The following is a 16160-nucleotide window of genomic DNA, read 5'->3' as shown; positions in this document are numbered from 1 at the left end:
TCTTCAGTTCAATACATTTCTGCATTTTTAGCAATGCTTTGCGCTTTTCATTCAGCTGTCACTTTATATGTTTCCAACCATTTGCATTTTCTTAAATGGTGTGCATGTATACATTGTTTACTCCATTTAGCCTTTTGAACTTTTGTTCATCCCTTCACTTGATTTAAGCCATTTAACGTTTCTTTATGTCTTAATCTATGTGGCTTTATTAAAAAATATTTTCAACCTCACTTTGCACTACAGCACTCACCGCATTTTCTGCAGGAAATGCATTTTCTAGTTATTATTATTATTATTAGGGTGTCAAGTACAAATTGCGAGGCAACCTTTTGTAATCGTTAGTGTTATTATTATTCCGCCACGTTTGACATACACAGCCTAAACCGCTCGCATGTTTTTTATGAAACTTTCGACAGCTGTAGAAGATGACTCAAGATTAAAAGAGAGAAATATTACACTGATGGCCCAAAGGTGGAGCTATAGCAATAGTCCAAAAATGCTAACTTTGAATAAGCTTATCTCGTGACCCCTTTGACTTACAGCCATGAAACTATGTTCACACATGCATATCCTCATGGTGAACAAATCTGCCTCAAGAACTTATAACTCTCTTTGGATAGATTAACGGCCATCTTGAATTTTGTTACGAAATTCCCCAAGGGTCCCAGGTTTTTTGACAAAAATCCTTTAGCCCATATCATCTATGGATCATTGTCTTCAATTTGACATAAAGGGACGTCTGTACAATAAAGATGAAAGCACCCAGGAGCCATTGACTTCTGAAAAGGGTGTGGTTTAAAACACTTAATGACTTAAATGCTTATATCAACATCAAGATGGACTCCTATGATCTTGAGTCCAATACAAAAGTTGTTCAGGATCAAATTCTGAAGAAGAAAGCAAAATTCTTTTCATTCAGGTTTCTGCTGCCACACGCCCTCGATCTCCATTCCTTAATTGATTATTTTACCTTCTTCTCTACCTCTTCTTTCTCTTTGTGTCTTACACTTTCCCCTTCCCCCTATACAATAAGCTACTGCTTCCCTTTAATGCCACACATATTCAAAATGAACCAGCTTAAGAAACATGTTTTTTCTGTTCCATTTTCTCTTGTTTCTTCGGCGAAGAAAGGCAGTGTGGCTACGTGGGTGTGCAGCAGCATTCTGGGATCCTTATCAGAGGAAGAGACAGTTTGCTCTGAGTACCATAGTGACGACCAGAGGATGTATTATGAAGGAATTTATTTGAATGGGTCAAGGTTCCCTCAATGTTTTCGGGGTCCACACTGTTCCAAAACTGATCCGCTGTCTCATTGCATGGTTGAAGTCATTCAATATTATCTTCATAAACCAGACGTGTTCTATTATATCAGAAGCATCTCTTTCGCATCATTGAAAATTAGGCTAGTCAATTAAGATAATTTTTAGATCTTAATTCTTAATCTTAATTTAGATCACAAGAGCGTAAGTATCAGAAAAGCAGCATTTCATATTCTAAGCGTGAGATGTTTACATGTTGACATTCTGACCCCCTTCAGTCGCCACTCTATTATGCACAATTCATACTTTGCAGTCACGTGACTACCATGGCTACCTGGGGGGCCACAAACGCCGACAAAATGGCGACGAAAAGCAGCCAGCCAGGGGAATTGCAGCCTTGCAGATTTCCAATAGGCCTACTACAATTAGTCAACTATTTAGACCATAAATGTTCAAATTAGATATCAAGAAAAGATAAACATACTCGGAACTTGTGATCCATACACAGCACCCGCTGATGTGTTCATTGCTTTGAAGTTGGCAACGTCTCGACCAGACTTGGAGATATTTACATTCATTTTATAGAGAATCTGTCACCTTATACTGCACAAAAAATGAAAGCCTACAAAAGTACGTATAGCAAACTTTTTTTCAAGAGTGGATGGGTTAACAATGTTATCTTATGGGAGGTGAAAAACAAGAATGTCTTCATAATCAAAGCAAAGGTGAGTGACTATCTAGCTATCCGTAAAACGATCAACAAATAGCTTTTTTCTGAATCAAATAACTTTAAAGTAGCTCTTTTATTGGCCAAGTAATGCGGTAGCATCCAAACAAGTTACATTTTCTCAAGCATTTCTGAAGTTCCGGCGCAGCAGAGCTTTTTGCTGCACTCTGAAATAAAACTGCTAAGGATCGTTTACGCCTCGTGCCCACTGCATCCGTCCGTTGACGGATCCCCATTGACTTTGAATGGGGACGGACGCGCAATGCATTGTGGATCCGTCCGTTCCGTTGGAACCGTCGGCTCCGTCAAAAAGTTGAAAAATGTTCAACTTTTTCGTCAGCGACGGATCCGTCATCCAATCAGATCGCGAATGCAAATTTAAGCACTGTGACACTACTCTGGCTCTGACGACCCTGGAAAGCTCCCCCATTCGTTGGCGGACGGTGCAGTGGGCACGAGGCGTTAGTGACGCCTCCGCCAGTGTTGCCAGATTGGGCCAGATTTCCCGCCCAATCTGGCAACACTGGCAATCCCCATGAAGGCAGAGGGAGGGTTATTTTCATTTTGAAATAATCTTAATTATAATGTGTAATTAAACAATATATATTACTTACGGCAAATTCTAATCTTATAGACAATAATACAGTTTTTCTCCTTTTTGGATTGGGTAAAAACATAACCCCGGCTTCAGTCCTCGGCGGTTAGTACATCCAATCGCACAGCAACTATCTGTCATATCGTTTTCACCTTAAAATACTAATTTTCGTTTCGTATGGTAAAACTGGCGACGTCCTGGCAGATCCTTGATTAGGTTACTAAGTTGCTAGAGAACGTTGTTCTTACCCGCCAGCCAGTCCTCATGACGTCACCTGCAAAGTATGAATAGAGTGTGCACCTTCCCTAAACAGAGGGTATAGGATTCGATAGATTTGATATTGTATTCTCACACCAGATAACAGACGATGGAGATCCTGATCTCTCCATGCTCCTGTGTTTGTGGTGGCTGCAGGTGGTTCTGGTGCGCTGGAATGAGCCCTTCCAGAAGCTGGCCACCTGTGACACGGACGGGGGCATCTTCGTGTGGATCCAGTACGAGGGCCGCTGGTCTGTGGAGCTGGTCAACGACCGTGGAGCTCAGGTGAGACGTGCGGAGCCTGGAGACGGTGCAGGATCCCAATATAACAACACGTTTGGTTCTAACTTTGAGGGTTTTCTGGTGGTCCGCAGGTGAGCGACTTCACCTGGTCCCACGATGGCGCCCAGGCGCTGATCTCCTACCGAGATGGTTTTGTCCTGGTGGGCTCGGTCAGCGGCCAGAGGCACTGGTCCTCCGAAATCAACCTGGAGAGCCAGATCACCTGTGGCATTTGGACCCCAGATGACCAGCAGGTAACACGCACTCCGTCAACCTTTCCTTCCCTAGGTGGGCTTGGTCTCTCTCTCAAAATCTCGGTGTGTCTGGGTTCTTCTATTGGTGTTTCTTTGGGCCGTTGAAAGGTTTTCCCTTTGGTGCTGCGATGCTGTCGGCTCTGTCTGGAGATCACAGCTTTATCTGTAATCAGATATTACAGATCCCAATCTTTCCCTTCCTTGTTTGTTTTTCCCCAGTCGCCTGAACGGTTTATTTGGTGGGGCCGATGTGGAACGCGTGGAGTTGGTTTAGTTTTGTTTTGTTGATCTTGTGTTTCTGCCACTCTCTGATCTTGTAAAATCAGCGTATTAATACGGCGTTGCCCTCCCTTTCCAGGTGTTGTTTGGCACAGCGGATGGACAGGTGATCGTGATGGACTGCCACGGCCGAATGCTGGCACATATCCTTCTGCACGAGTCTGACGGCATCGTGTGCATGTCCTGGAACTACCCCAACTTCCTGGTAGAGGACCACAGCGAGAGCGACACAGACTCGGACGACTACCCCCCGCCCAAAGGTACGTCTGCTGTGGCTCCTGGCCTCTGCTCCTACAGCTCTGCTGTCAATAGGGGGCGGTATGTGGCTCAGGACGTAACCGGAAGGTCGCTGGTTTGATACCTGGTTCCTCCTAGATGAGTGTTGAGGTGTCCCTGAGCAAGACACCTCATCCTCTGCCGTCTGTATTTGGGTGAATGTTAGCCCATATTGTAAAGTGCTTTGAGTGGCCACTGGTTAGAAAAGCGCTGTATAGATGCAGTCCATTTACCACCGGTTTGAGGTCGTCCCCCATCCAGGGGTGCCTCAGTTATAGCCTGTTTTCAGCACTTTCGGCATTTCTATGCAATTCAATTTTTTAATGTATTTTTTTATCTATCTTGACTAGGGGGGCTCACCTTATACTGGATTTTAGGGGGCGTTGGTGATAAAGATATTTGGGAGTAAAGAATTAGCCCATATGGTGGACGTATTCATTCCCCATCCCAGGCTCTGTATGTGCACCTCACTAATGATTTATCTTTATAGTTAGGGCTATCTAAAATAACTTAAGGTAATGTGTGTGACTGAAGGTGAGGTCATCTTTAGCGATATTTTGCTGTTGGGAGGTTTGGGCTTCTCTGACACCTATAGTATAATGCCACGGTGTGTGACGCATTTCATATACAACATTGCTCATTATAACATGGCTCATTCACAATGACCATAATGCCTTGGCTAACAACACTACCTCCTTCCTAAAACCATTTAGATTCAATCTCACAGTGCTCGCTAAAACCGTGGGTTCACTGACACTTTAATAATCATTAGCAGCTTTGTTTCAGACCGCAGCAGAAAAGATCTGCTGTGCTTTAGTTTCTCAAATGCTCTGTCAAATTTAAATGTAAATGTAGTGCAGTTCTTGACTGAACCGCACTACTATCAATAAGAGAGCGTGGCTACTGAGAAATTAACCGGTAGTTAGATTAATAAAACTGCACTGGTCAAGGGTCACAAACGGTAATGCGCATTGACTCTGATTTTAACGTTATAGGGAAACTTTGAACCTATCTGACAAAAAAAAAGTTATAAATCAACACATGATCATCAAAAGATGCTCAAAGATGCTCTAAAGCTCACCTTTCAATTTGTTAATACTGATCGAATAGTGATAGACTATAGCTGTCTAACAGAGCAAGCATAACAGGGCGGTGGTCAAGAGCAGGGTTAACATTATATTAGTTATATTTAAAAAGGGAAATGATGGGGTTATGTGTACTGCCTTTCCAGTATGTATTTCTCAAACTAATGAGCAACTTATGGTGAAGATACGGCTCACTCTGAGTGAGCTGACTAACCTGGAGCACAATCTACCTGTGAACGGAGCGTAAAGGGAGATAAACAATACAGTCATGACCAACATGTACCACAACGTTCAATACCGCTGATTAGCATGTTTGGTTTATATATTTGGTGGTGTGCAAGGCAAGACAACTTGGCACACCAAACCTGGGTTATAAGCGGCGACAGGAGAAGAGAAGGGCATCCCATCATGGGCTTTAGCCAGTGAGAATGTGAGGCTATAGAGTGCAGATAGAATCAGATGCCGGAGAACATCCTCAACCAATCCCTTGCTTGCTTTCTTTCTGTCTCCATCCATTGCTCCGATATAATATGCAATCAAAGATCGCATATAGCAGCAAAGGGTGTTCAACATTCAGAATTATATTTTAATAGTTGAAACTTCGGAGGGAATTAATGAATTAATGAATGAATTTCTACTCTCAAAAATTGATTATCGTGAGGCTAACTTGGAAGCTGCTAATGTCCTAGCATAGGATGTGGTTTGGTGACCTTTCTCTCTTGCTCTGTTCCTTTCAGCGGTGGGGATAGAGGGGCGGGAGGGACGGCCGCTTGAACATGAGGGCACCTTGTAAACTAATGTCTGCAACATTGGACTGACTGTGCCACAGGGAGCCCTGGCTCTGCTGACTCGATGCCTTGGCAGGGCTGCCGGGCTTGGACCCTGACCCTGTAACCACAGCCAAAGCAGGGGGACAGCTGTCTTGTTGAGAGACCACTCATAACCTGTGTGCGTCACCCGCGGGGCCCAGTCCAGGCACCCTCTGGGGCCGCTGAGACCATATTAAAACATCTTTAACCAAGGTGCCCCAAGCCTTCCCGTCCTAGCAAGGATGGGAAATGCCCTCTTGGGAGTCAAGAAACAATGTGGTCAATGTAAAAGGTTTCTGAAACTTGGTGTACAGGCTTGGTGTACATCTGATCCTTTCTGCCTCTTGTATAGCAACATCTATCCAGATACTATGGGTCAGTGTCTGTCTCGATAGATTTCTCTGTACAGTGAACATTTTTGGAAAACGCAAAAAAAAAAAGATTATCAAAATATGCTAATTAGCTAACATTATTCTCTCAACCACGAGTCTACATCTGAAAGAAGCTGGAACTAGAATCTATCCATCTACATAGAGGACACCTCCCTTAACGTGTGAAACGTTTTGTATGCGATCTCATTCCATGTTGTCACAGTGTCAATCAAGTAATTTGGGTAATGAACCACTTCGCCTATAGGGTGACGCATAAAGTGTGTGTGTGTGTTGGAGGCGTAGTTGCCTCTAGGAGTAAGGGAGTAAATGTCTTGAAAACGTCAGTCGCTGGTTGGCAGTGCGGAGGCTGTGAAAAGCACTCCTGATGGATAGCAGTCAGCTATTTTTGTTTCTTTAAGTGCAAATACTTAACATTATTCAATACTTAACATCCAATATCCTGCAGTCCATCGGTTCTCCTAGGGACAGCCGAGGGCCCAGTCTGGATGGTCTCTCGGGGGAAAAACGATAGCCACTAGCCTATGGCGACACATTAGTGCCATAAAGCACTAATGTGAAAAAACATCCATTCGGGCGTATTAAATAATTTCACACGCATAGATATTAACTGCGAGCGCGCAAATTATCTCTGCGCTCGTGCGCACTCAGAGCGCTGCTCCCCGAGCGAGGAAAACAGCTCCTCGAGAGCATTTCCTCGTTGCAAGCGAGAAGGGGGAATAACTTTGGTCGCACAAAACAGCCTCTCGTGCCTAACAGCCTCTTGCGATTGATATTCTGCCCTCTCGCTCAAATTTAATTTTGGCACTATGGGGGAGGAAACCAAGGCAGGGCGGGCTCTCCTATGATTGACCGTTTCTGAAGAACGATATTTAATATACAGCCCTCCTCAGCCCTACTCTCATTCATTCTGAAGATTGTCGGTGCCGTTAATGCTTCTTTATAATAGTTAACTACTTTAACGGCACCGACAATCCAAAACCGGAGTGGAATCTAGATGGAAAAAGTCTGTAGTTCAAAATGAGAGCAGCTTTTACTTCTTCGCCACCTACAGAGTTTGTTAGGTAGGCCTACGATCATTCAAAAACACCATGTTATTTCTCATAGACGTTTGACCGATGGAACCGGAGCCTCGGAGGTGGGACTTATTCTTCAGAGGTCTATTGACTGTACAATTCAGAATGAATGAGAGGAGGGCTGAGGAGGGCTGTCAATCAAATATCGCGCTTCAGAAATGGCCAATCACAGGAGAGCCCACCCTGCTTTGGTTCCCTCCCCCATAGTGCCAAAATTAAATTCGAGCGAGAGAGCAGAACATCATTTGCGAGAGGCTGTTAGGCGCGAGAGGCTGTTTTGTGCCACCGAAGGTATTCCCCCCTCTCGCTTGCAATGAGGTAATGCTCCCGAGGAGCTGTTTTCCTCGCTCAGGGAGCAGCGCTCTGAGTGCGCACGCACGCAGAGATAATTTGCACGCTCGCAGTTAATATCTACGTGTGTGAAATAATATAATACGCCCGAATGCATGTTTTATCACATTAGTGCTTTATGGCACTAATGTGTCGCCATACTAGCCCTGTATGACTGAATCGGAACTAACATGGCTAGTTCTTAATGTCCTTCATCCATGTCCTGTGTGTACTTTTTGCTTCTTGTGTGGTGTGCTGTTTGGATCGCGGTGTTCACTATATGAACAAAAGGCTGGCGTGTCGATACCTTTGCGAATTCTCAACATCTGTTTAATGTGAAAATAGTGTAGTATGGGTCTGTGCTGTGTTCCAAAGAGCAGCTCTGGAAGTGGAACAGCCCCAAGGACCATCCAGCCCCATAACAGGCTTTCTGCCGGAGGGGTTGGTTTGGCATCGTTGGAACCACTGTTACCTGCCAAAAGCCCCACTTTCCAAACCCTCAAGTTTATTCCCATCTGGCTTTGATCACAGATCTTGCAAAACAATTTTGACACTCCAAACAAAAGCTTTAGCATATCTTCACACCAAAAGCAAGCAAACTCATCCAAGTAATACCAACTTGGGCACATGGTTACATCACTTGGCACAATTGTCCCATTATAGTCTTGCTTCTTGCTTGAAAGATGGGTCTTGTTCCAAGCCCGATCATTCAGAAACCCTGTGCAAGTACACAGTTTAGGTACCGCCCTAGGTCCATGAGGGTGAAGCAAATGGTTTAACTGTGCCCCATAAGCCACCCTCCTTCTAGACCAGCTTTGATGGCCTTAGATGCAACACGAATAAAGCTGTAACACATTAACTAATCCAGTTGCCTCCAACGCTCAGCCTGCGTTCAAATAAACAGAGATGATCTCTGTAGGCGACAGCACTCATGCCCTCAGCCAGCCTCCCCCCCCCAAACCACAATGAGTAACATTTCAACTTCCTCGTAGCTTAAAATGATCTGGACATATCTGTACTCAATGGCTGATTGTGTTTTCTATAATGTTATCAATAAAATCACATGAACTTCGACGAACAAGGCCAGCGTCTCTAGTTTGCATCAAACAGATCCAAAATGTAATTGTTATTATTTTATCTTCTTCTTTGATTTTTATGTTAAGCTATACTACTTTGTCACGGTTACTTAAATGATAGTCTTGTATTCAGCAGTTCTACTATTTGCACAACTAATCGAATGCAGGCAGATGACTGAATGAAAAACTGTGTCCTAGTGTTCTAGGACCAGTTGACACTGTTGATTTGAAACCGTACAGACTATTTATCTCGGAACATTGGTGTTCGGACAAAATGTTAAAGGGTGTCTTCCCAATAGGAATAGTTTACTACTGCTTGCCATGTTTGCTGTTAGCCAATCACGTGCTTAGAGGTCCCTGCATCCAGCAACATGATTGGTCCAAACCAATATGAAGCGATGAAAGTAAAACGCCCATTTCACCAAGATTTCAGTTATTCTGCTTTCAGTCTATATTGATTATCAATCTAGTGTTTGATTTAAGAGGCTACTCAAATGATGGCGGAATAATGCAGAAAAAAAATGTGTTATATTCGAACAGTTTGCGAGAGCTCACCAGTGTTTGACTCTGCTCTGGGGTTGGCTGTGACCTTCTTCAGTGACGGCAGAGGGCCTGTTCAGAGGACCTTTGATGCCACAACTATGTGATGCCAACGCAGAGAGGGTATGTCACAGCCACCTTGTGGGTGGGTGTGAGGTGAGCTCTGTCAGATGTTTGCTGTGTACGAGAGTGCATAGCTTCCCGGAAACTTATAGTATAACCCTACAGTGTTTGGCAAACTTCATAATTTCATGTATCGCCCATACTAGCTAAAAAAGTAGTATCACAAGGTTGGCGTGAGCCGGTACCATGGGGATAACACCTCCTGTATACTTCAGAGACTCCTCAGCCCAAAAAGTGTGAAAACAGGGGGTTCACTTTCACCAATTCCCCTGGAGTGACGTTGCTTGGTGAACCACCAACAGCCTCACCAGACAACCCAGCAGGAAATGTGTGCTTATTTATTTATCTATAATTACTTACAACCCTCCAAGAAGATCCCTGCAGCATTAAGGGGTTGACACTAAGGTTTCAAAAGCACTTGCCCATCTGGTAAGCAGTGTTGGGACTAACGCGTTATTAAGTAACGCGTTACAGTAACTACGTTACTTTTGCGGTAACGAGCACTGTAACTAATTACTTTGTCAAAATCAGTAACGCGTTATCGTTACTGCGATGTAAACAGGCTCGTTACTCGTTACTTCACGTGCATAACCTAGGACTACAGTTTCCGTGGTGGACGTGAAGCGGACGTGAGTCACGTGACGCAGCGACGTGCAAGTAAATGAATTAAAACAATGGCGGCAGTCGACGACGGTCCAGGCGTTGTATTTTTCTCATGGAAATATGCACATTATTTTTCCTTTCTGACAGTAAAAGACATAAGGAATATTTTGGTGACCTGTCATCTTTGTGGAGGTTCGAAAACTCTAGCCACATCAAAAACTAGCAATTTTAATCTGATGAAACATCTCCAGAAACAACAGGCATCTACCAAGCTAGTTGAAAAAGACCCTGAAGGTAACACAGGTGATGCTGCTGCTAACGTCAGCCCCGTCGACGCTGAAGGAGAAGCCACTCCAGCCAAACAACAAAAGCTTGATTTTACAAAGCCTGTTGCACAGTCTATAACCCAGACACAGCTAAACAAATGATGGAGATGTATGGACAAAGACTGATATAGACATAGACATACTAACATAGACTACTAAAGCAATTTATCCACCATTATTGATTTCATCAGTTGTTTTATTTGTCTAAACGGCCAGAGTGGAGGAAATATTATTTTTGTTAAACATTAACTATGTTTGTGAGGCTGAAAGTACTTTTTATTTATTTAGTTTCTCTTTGTGAGGCTGAAAATACTTTTAAGTTTGCCCATCATTATTGATGATGAGGTCTCCAGTTGGTGGAGTTTAGCTGTTTTGAGTTAAGGTTAACTTACAAAGAACGGATAAACCTCACTGTGTTTACATTGAAAACATCTATTGTATCAGTTTTGCACTATTGATTCCTACAGTTGCTAAATGGTCTGAGGCAAAGTTTAATTTTTGCACTGCCAAAACTATACTCTGTACCTGTTTCAATGGCTACGATAAATATGCCTATCAAAAGTTTCAAAACAGTATGTTTTGATGAAGCAGTGGATCAACAAAACACAACATACAGTATGTATGTTGTGTTTTGTTGATCCACTGCTTCATCGTAGTGATACTGGGTACAATGATCAAATTTTACAGTTGTTTTGTCGAACACTATGCCACATCAACCCCAAAATAATTTGTGTGCATTTGTAGAGGGTTGGAAACAGTTGGAAATAATGGAAATATTTCATTTATTTGCACTCACACTACTACACTGCTATGGCACGTTCAGGTCACTATGTGGCGCATTGCGCTTGTGGTAGGATAGGACTTATGTGTAAGCAAGCTAGAGGACTGGCAGCCTCCCTAGCTATCCAGTTAGAGAGGTCCTTTGCCACATTAACACAATAAGATAATTTAGGAATTTTTTTTTTACTTTCCCTAGTAACTAGTTACTTTGAAAGTAACGAGTAACTTAAAGTAACTGAGTTACTTTTGAAAGAAGTAACTAGTAACTGTAACTAAGTTACTAATTTAAAGTAACTTGCCCAACACTGCTGGTAAGTACAGGTAATGTTCGACTTGCCCAAATAAAAATCGTGAACGGGCCTCTTTTTGCCAGGCACCTGGCCTAATTTTGGGGAACTCAGAAAAATCATCCTAGGTCAGACTGAAGCTGAATGTTAGCTTCCACACATGTACGTGTTTAAAAAATAACAAACTTCCTCTTTGTTTACTTATTTACCCAATGGTCGCTTCGTGCCATGAAGTGATTTCAGTCCACCTCACCAACCTATTAAAGCCTTCACCCAGTTATTTGTAGACCTGCATGCTTTCATCTGGATTTTATACAAATGTAAATAGCTAAATGTCCAAGGTAGTAGCAAAGATATGTATTTTTTTTACCTTTCACGTTTCTTGTAGGTCTAACTGAATAATCAAAATTGCGTATATAGTAGTGTTGTCACGATACTGGATTTTCTAACTTCGATACTATACTTGGAAAAATATGGATATTCGATACCATTTTCGATACCAGGGGAAAACGTACCTAAAGTAAATAGAGTATTTCTCCAAACTGCTATGGCTATAATATTACATCTTGGTGCCAATAGAAAGATTGTTGTGCAAGTGAAATATTCAATGTGGATACTACTTTACGGCATAAGTGGAAGATTACATTTCCACCTGAAATAATTATCAGTTGGTCATTATCATTTGGTATCACTGTCGTACTATGTGACACAGGTAGATATCTTACCATTTTGACACTTGACCTCTATTTAAAGTTCAGTGCAAATATAATCGAATGACACCAAGCCAAACATTCGCAAATACACATATGGCAACTAGATTGCGCTGAAGAACATGTGTTCTGATTGAAGGCAATTTACCTTCATCCTAAGAAACCTTCTCTTAGTCATTTATTGTAAACACCATCTTTAGTTCTAAAATTTGGCCGCTGGATTATCTGTTTATGGTGGTTTAATGAGATCAGATTCATCTTTGTGGACAAAAATCACAAAGGTAACATTTTTAAAGAAAAGATATTTATAGCACCGCTGCTGTGAATGTCAATTCATACACAACGGAGAGTTAGTGTGAGTGCATGGGTGTGTGTCAGTGGGTATTCTTCTTTTTGATCAATGCAAAGTGTCCATGTCCCTCCACGTCACACAACCATTTGTTCGTACAGCATGCACAGAGCCTGCTGTTCATCCACTTCTTTTTCATGGCCAACGTTTGAGCTGCACATTGATCCCCCCGCTCTCCTGATGCAGGTGGCTAAGGTGGCTAAGGTGGGAGCTTATTGTACCACAAATTTGGAGTCAGGTTATTGTTTAGTGCCATAATTTGGTGGACTTTTGACCATCATTATTGACTTCTAACCACCATGCTCTTTTGTTGGCCCTGAACCTCGCCAGTTCACAAGGAAGGTGAAGGGTTTTGGAAAAAAGCCAGAAAATCTACAATGACGTGTGTGGAACAGATCTGTGAGATGTCATTGTTGTGGTATTTAGAAAACACTTTCAAATGTGATGCATCTACTGTAACTGTTTGAGCTACAGCTAATAAATGGACTATTCTGCACTCTTTTGTTATTTCAAACTAGGTTGCGCAGCACTTAAACTTGAGTTTTGTAGCCACTCCAATTGTATTTGTTAATTTCTGATTGTTCTTGGCCTGGCTGATAAGTCGCTCTGGATGAAATTGTCTGCTGAATGTAAATCTAATGTAAGGTGCTACTGTGACAACCTGAATGTACAAGGCTCTATATTGCTGCTGATGAGTACATGTCGTTTTTTCCCTCAGTGCATAACATGAAACCACTGCTTACGGTCAGCTTCACCTCGGGGGACATCAGCCTGATGAACAACTATGATGACCTCTCCCCAACCCTCATCCGAACCCGCCTCAAAGGTGTGTGTGTGTGTGTGTGTGTGTGTGTGTGTGTGTGTGTGTGTTATGTGTTATTGAGTGTTGTATGAATCTTGCAAGACCTGCTCCACAACTTTTTAAGCTCACAGGAATTTAGGAACAAGAGTTTGGTAGCAAAGGACAGAGAAGATGGCTTTAAACAAGTTTCAGGCACTGTAGTGCTAGGCTCTTTCACTCCCATGTCCTTAGCCATCGATAGGCATGGTAAAGCAAGAGGCCTACCCCCTTCATGCCCTCCTGGTAGGGAGGGCAGTGCTCCTGTTTTGGCTAAAGCGTGTGCTCAGTGATTGAACGTTCCCCAGTCCACGTGTCTTGACGCCCTTCTCCTCCCTCCAGATGTGATGATCCAGTGGTGCTCCCAGGGGGATCTCCTGGCCGTGGCGGGGATGGAGAGGGGGGTGCTTCCTCCCGACCCCACCGGTCTGCACCCGGTCAGGAACGCCATCGTCAAGTTCTACAACGTCCGCGGGGAACATATCTACACACTGGACACGCCGGCCCAGGTGACCCAGAACAGCTGGCCCTCTGGGGGCAGAATGGTTCGATGGGCGGGTGGAGCCTGATGTGATGTATCAGAGGAGTGGGAGTCATCCAGGAGGGCCCAGTGTTTCGGGAACTTGATCCCAGCTTAAAGTTTGTTGTTCAGTCTCTCATGTATGCAGAAGGGCTGGACCATATGACCATATATATCTGGCGAGAGAAAATGTCCATAAAAAGATATTTCCCCTCTATCGTTCCTACTGTTATTTTACTTTAAGGTAGTACTTAATGTCATTCTGACCCTGCCTAGTGTTCACTACACGTGCGCGACTTATATAGAAACAAACATGGAGGAGCATGAAACGGAACGTCTGCAGCAGTTTGAGGCAGAACAAAAGAAAAGCTAATTTCAAAGCAGTTGAAAGAGTCGTCGATATGTGAAGATCTTTCTGGACATCGGTTGATTTCGATGATGGCGCCCGAGAGAGGGTTGGGCTTCTCATAAGGCTGCGGTGTGTGTGTGGATGTGTGGAGCTCCGTCTGAGAAGCTGTTCATTCTGATGTCCGAGCAAGGGTTAGGGTCAGTTTTTTTCTCCGCTAATTTGTCCGTTCTGCTTGTCACTTCCTACTACAATGAGTGAGGAAAAACTGTATTTCATTTGTCAATTAGTCAAAAGTAGTCATGAGTCCTGTGGTTATTCTGGGGAGAGATTGTTTCAGTGAGTTGACAGACAATAGGTAGTATTTAGTGATATATATCGTTATGGAGATATGAAATTACCCATATTGTGATGTATAGTTATTGCGATTTGAAATGACCCATAACCTGATATATATCGTTATGGAGATTTGAAATGACCCATAACGGGATATATATCACTATGGAGATATGAAATGACCCATAACGTGATAAATATCGTTATGGAGATATGAAATGTCCCATAGCGTGATATATATCGCTATGGAGATTTGAAATGAATGAAAAAGCCCTAGTGTGCAGTCTAGCTGTCGGCCTCCTGGAGCAAGATGCCCCTCATGTTCATTCTGACCTCATATTCAAATCAAAACAACAGTGTTTACGGTACATCCCTGTGGATCAATGTGTCTGCTAAATGGGAAGCAGGAGGTTTGCTGTCAGTCCACTGTTTAGCCTCCCCCGGTGAGCCCCGGGAGTCAGGACCCTCCCGCTCACACTCTGTCTCCCCCTCTGTCCCCCCCTTCGTCCCCCCCTCTGTCTCCCCCAGCGGCCCATCACCACACTGTGCTGGGGCCACCGGGACTCGCGTCTGTTCCTGGCGTGCGGCCCAGCGCTGTACGTGGTGCGCGTGGAGCACCGCGTGGCCGGCCTGCAGCTGCTGTGCCAGCAGGGTATCGCCTCGGCGCTCCGGGAGGAGAAGGACGCCGCCAAGCTGGTCATCCCCGCTCGCCTGTGCTCCTATGTCACGGCCGCCTTCGCACCCACCATCAAGGTTCATTTCAATTCAATCTCATTTGTATAGCCAGTAATCACCATAACCGTCTCAAAGGGCTTAACAGGCCAAATATTTATGACATACAGGTAAATACATGCATATCATATTAAATTGATGATGTGAATTGAAGGTGAGTGGGAGGGGGACAGGAACAACAAAGCGAAACCAGTTCATACATTTATTACTGATGAATGAGAATCATATCCTCCCAAAGCACTGTTTTGATTCTGACGGTGGAAAAACAAATCCAAAACAGAAAGAAGGATTGAATTCATTTGTGAAAGCATTGTGTGCGGTCTCCTCTCCGGCCGTGTGCATCGAGGTATTAAAGATGATCACTATTATGTTTAATACACACAGCCGCCAATCCCGGACCCAAACAACATGCGTGACTTTGTGAGCTACCCCACTGCCGGCAACGAGCGGCTGCACTGTACCATGAAGCGCACAGAGGACAACCCCGAGGTGGGTGGGCCCTGCTACACGCTGTACCTGGAGTACCTGGGCGGCCTGGTGCCCATCCTGAAGGGCCGGCGCATCAGCAAGCTGCGCCCCGAGTTCGTCATCATGGACCCCAAGACGGACGGGAAAGCAGGTAGGACGCCCAGCGGCTTGGAGTGCTCAGCTTTTTGCAATGGATACCTTTAACTAACACACAACACAGAGTAACTTAAAGGACAATTCCGCTATTTGGATCATTGAGCCCCCTTTCTGGTTTGTCTAGGATGAAATAGAGACACCGAAATGTTGACTATTGTTCCTGTCTCGGGTATTTGGCTAATTTTGAATCGCCCCTGCCTGCTTCACAATGGCTGGCTACGGGCATTCACAGACCTTTCCTTAATACAACCCTAAACATTAGTGTTCAGAAATGTACAACTCACTGAGTGGTTAGTGGTGTTTGTTGATGTTCCAAGTAGGGATGGGTCAGAATATTTGATTATTTGATTA

General features: G+C 43.8%; 1 protein-coding gene across 3 annotated transcripts in view; it reads left to right on the top strand.

The window, feature by feature from the left end:
* tulp4a (TUB like protein 4a) overlaps positions 1-16160 on the top strand; it is a 35337-nt gene that overhangs the window by 9069 nt on the left and 10108 nt on the right. For all 3 annotated transcript variants that reach the window (XM_079754066.1, XM_079754067.1, XM_079754065.1), the window contains 7 exons: positions 2996-3124; positions 3214-3375; positions 3734-3914; positions 13132-13239; positions 13594-13760; positions 14982-15206; positions 15570-15804. In XM_079754066.1, the coding sequence (XP_079610192.1) occupies positions 2996-3124; positions 3214-3375; positions 3734-3914; positions 13132-13239; positions 13594-13760; positions 14982-15206; positions 15570-15804 (1207 nt within the window). The remainder of the gene's footprint in view (positions 1-2995; positions 3125-3213; positions 3376-3733; positions 3915-13131; positions 13240-13593; positions 13761-14981; positions 15207-15569; positions 15805-16160) is intronic.

This window comes from Pollachius pollachius (genome assembly GCF_949987615.1).
Source record: "Pollachius pollachius genome assembly, chromosome: 16".
Classification (NCBI taxonomy): domain Eukaryota; kingdom Metazoa; phylum Chordata; class Actinopteri; order Gadiformes; family Gadidae; genus Pollachius; species Pollachius pollachius.
This window is presented reverse-complemented; position numbering and strand designations above follow the sequence as displayed.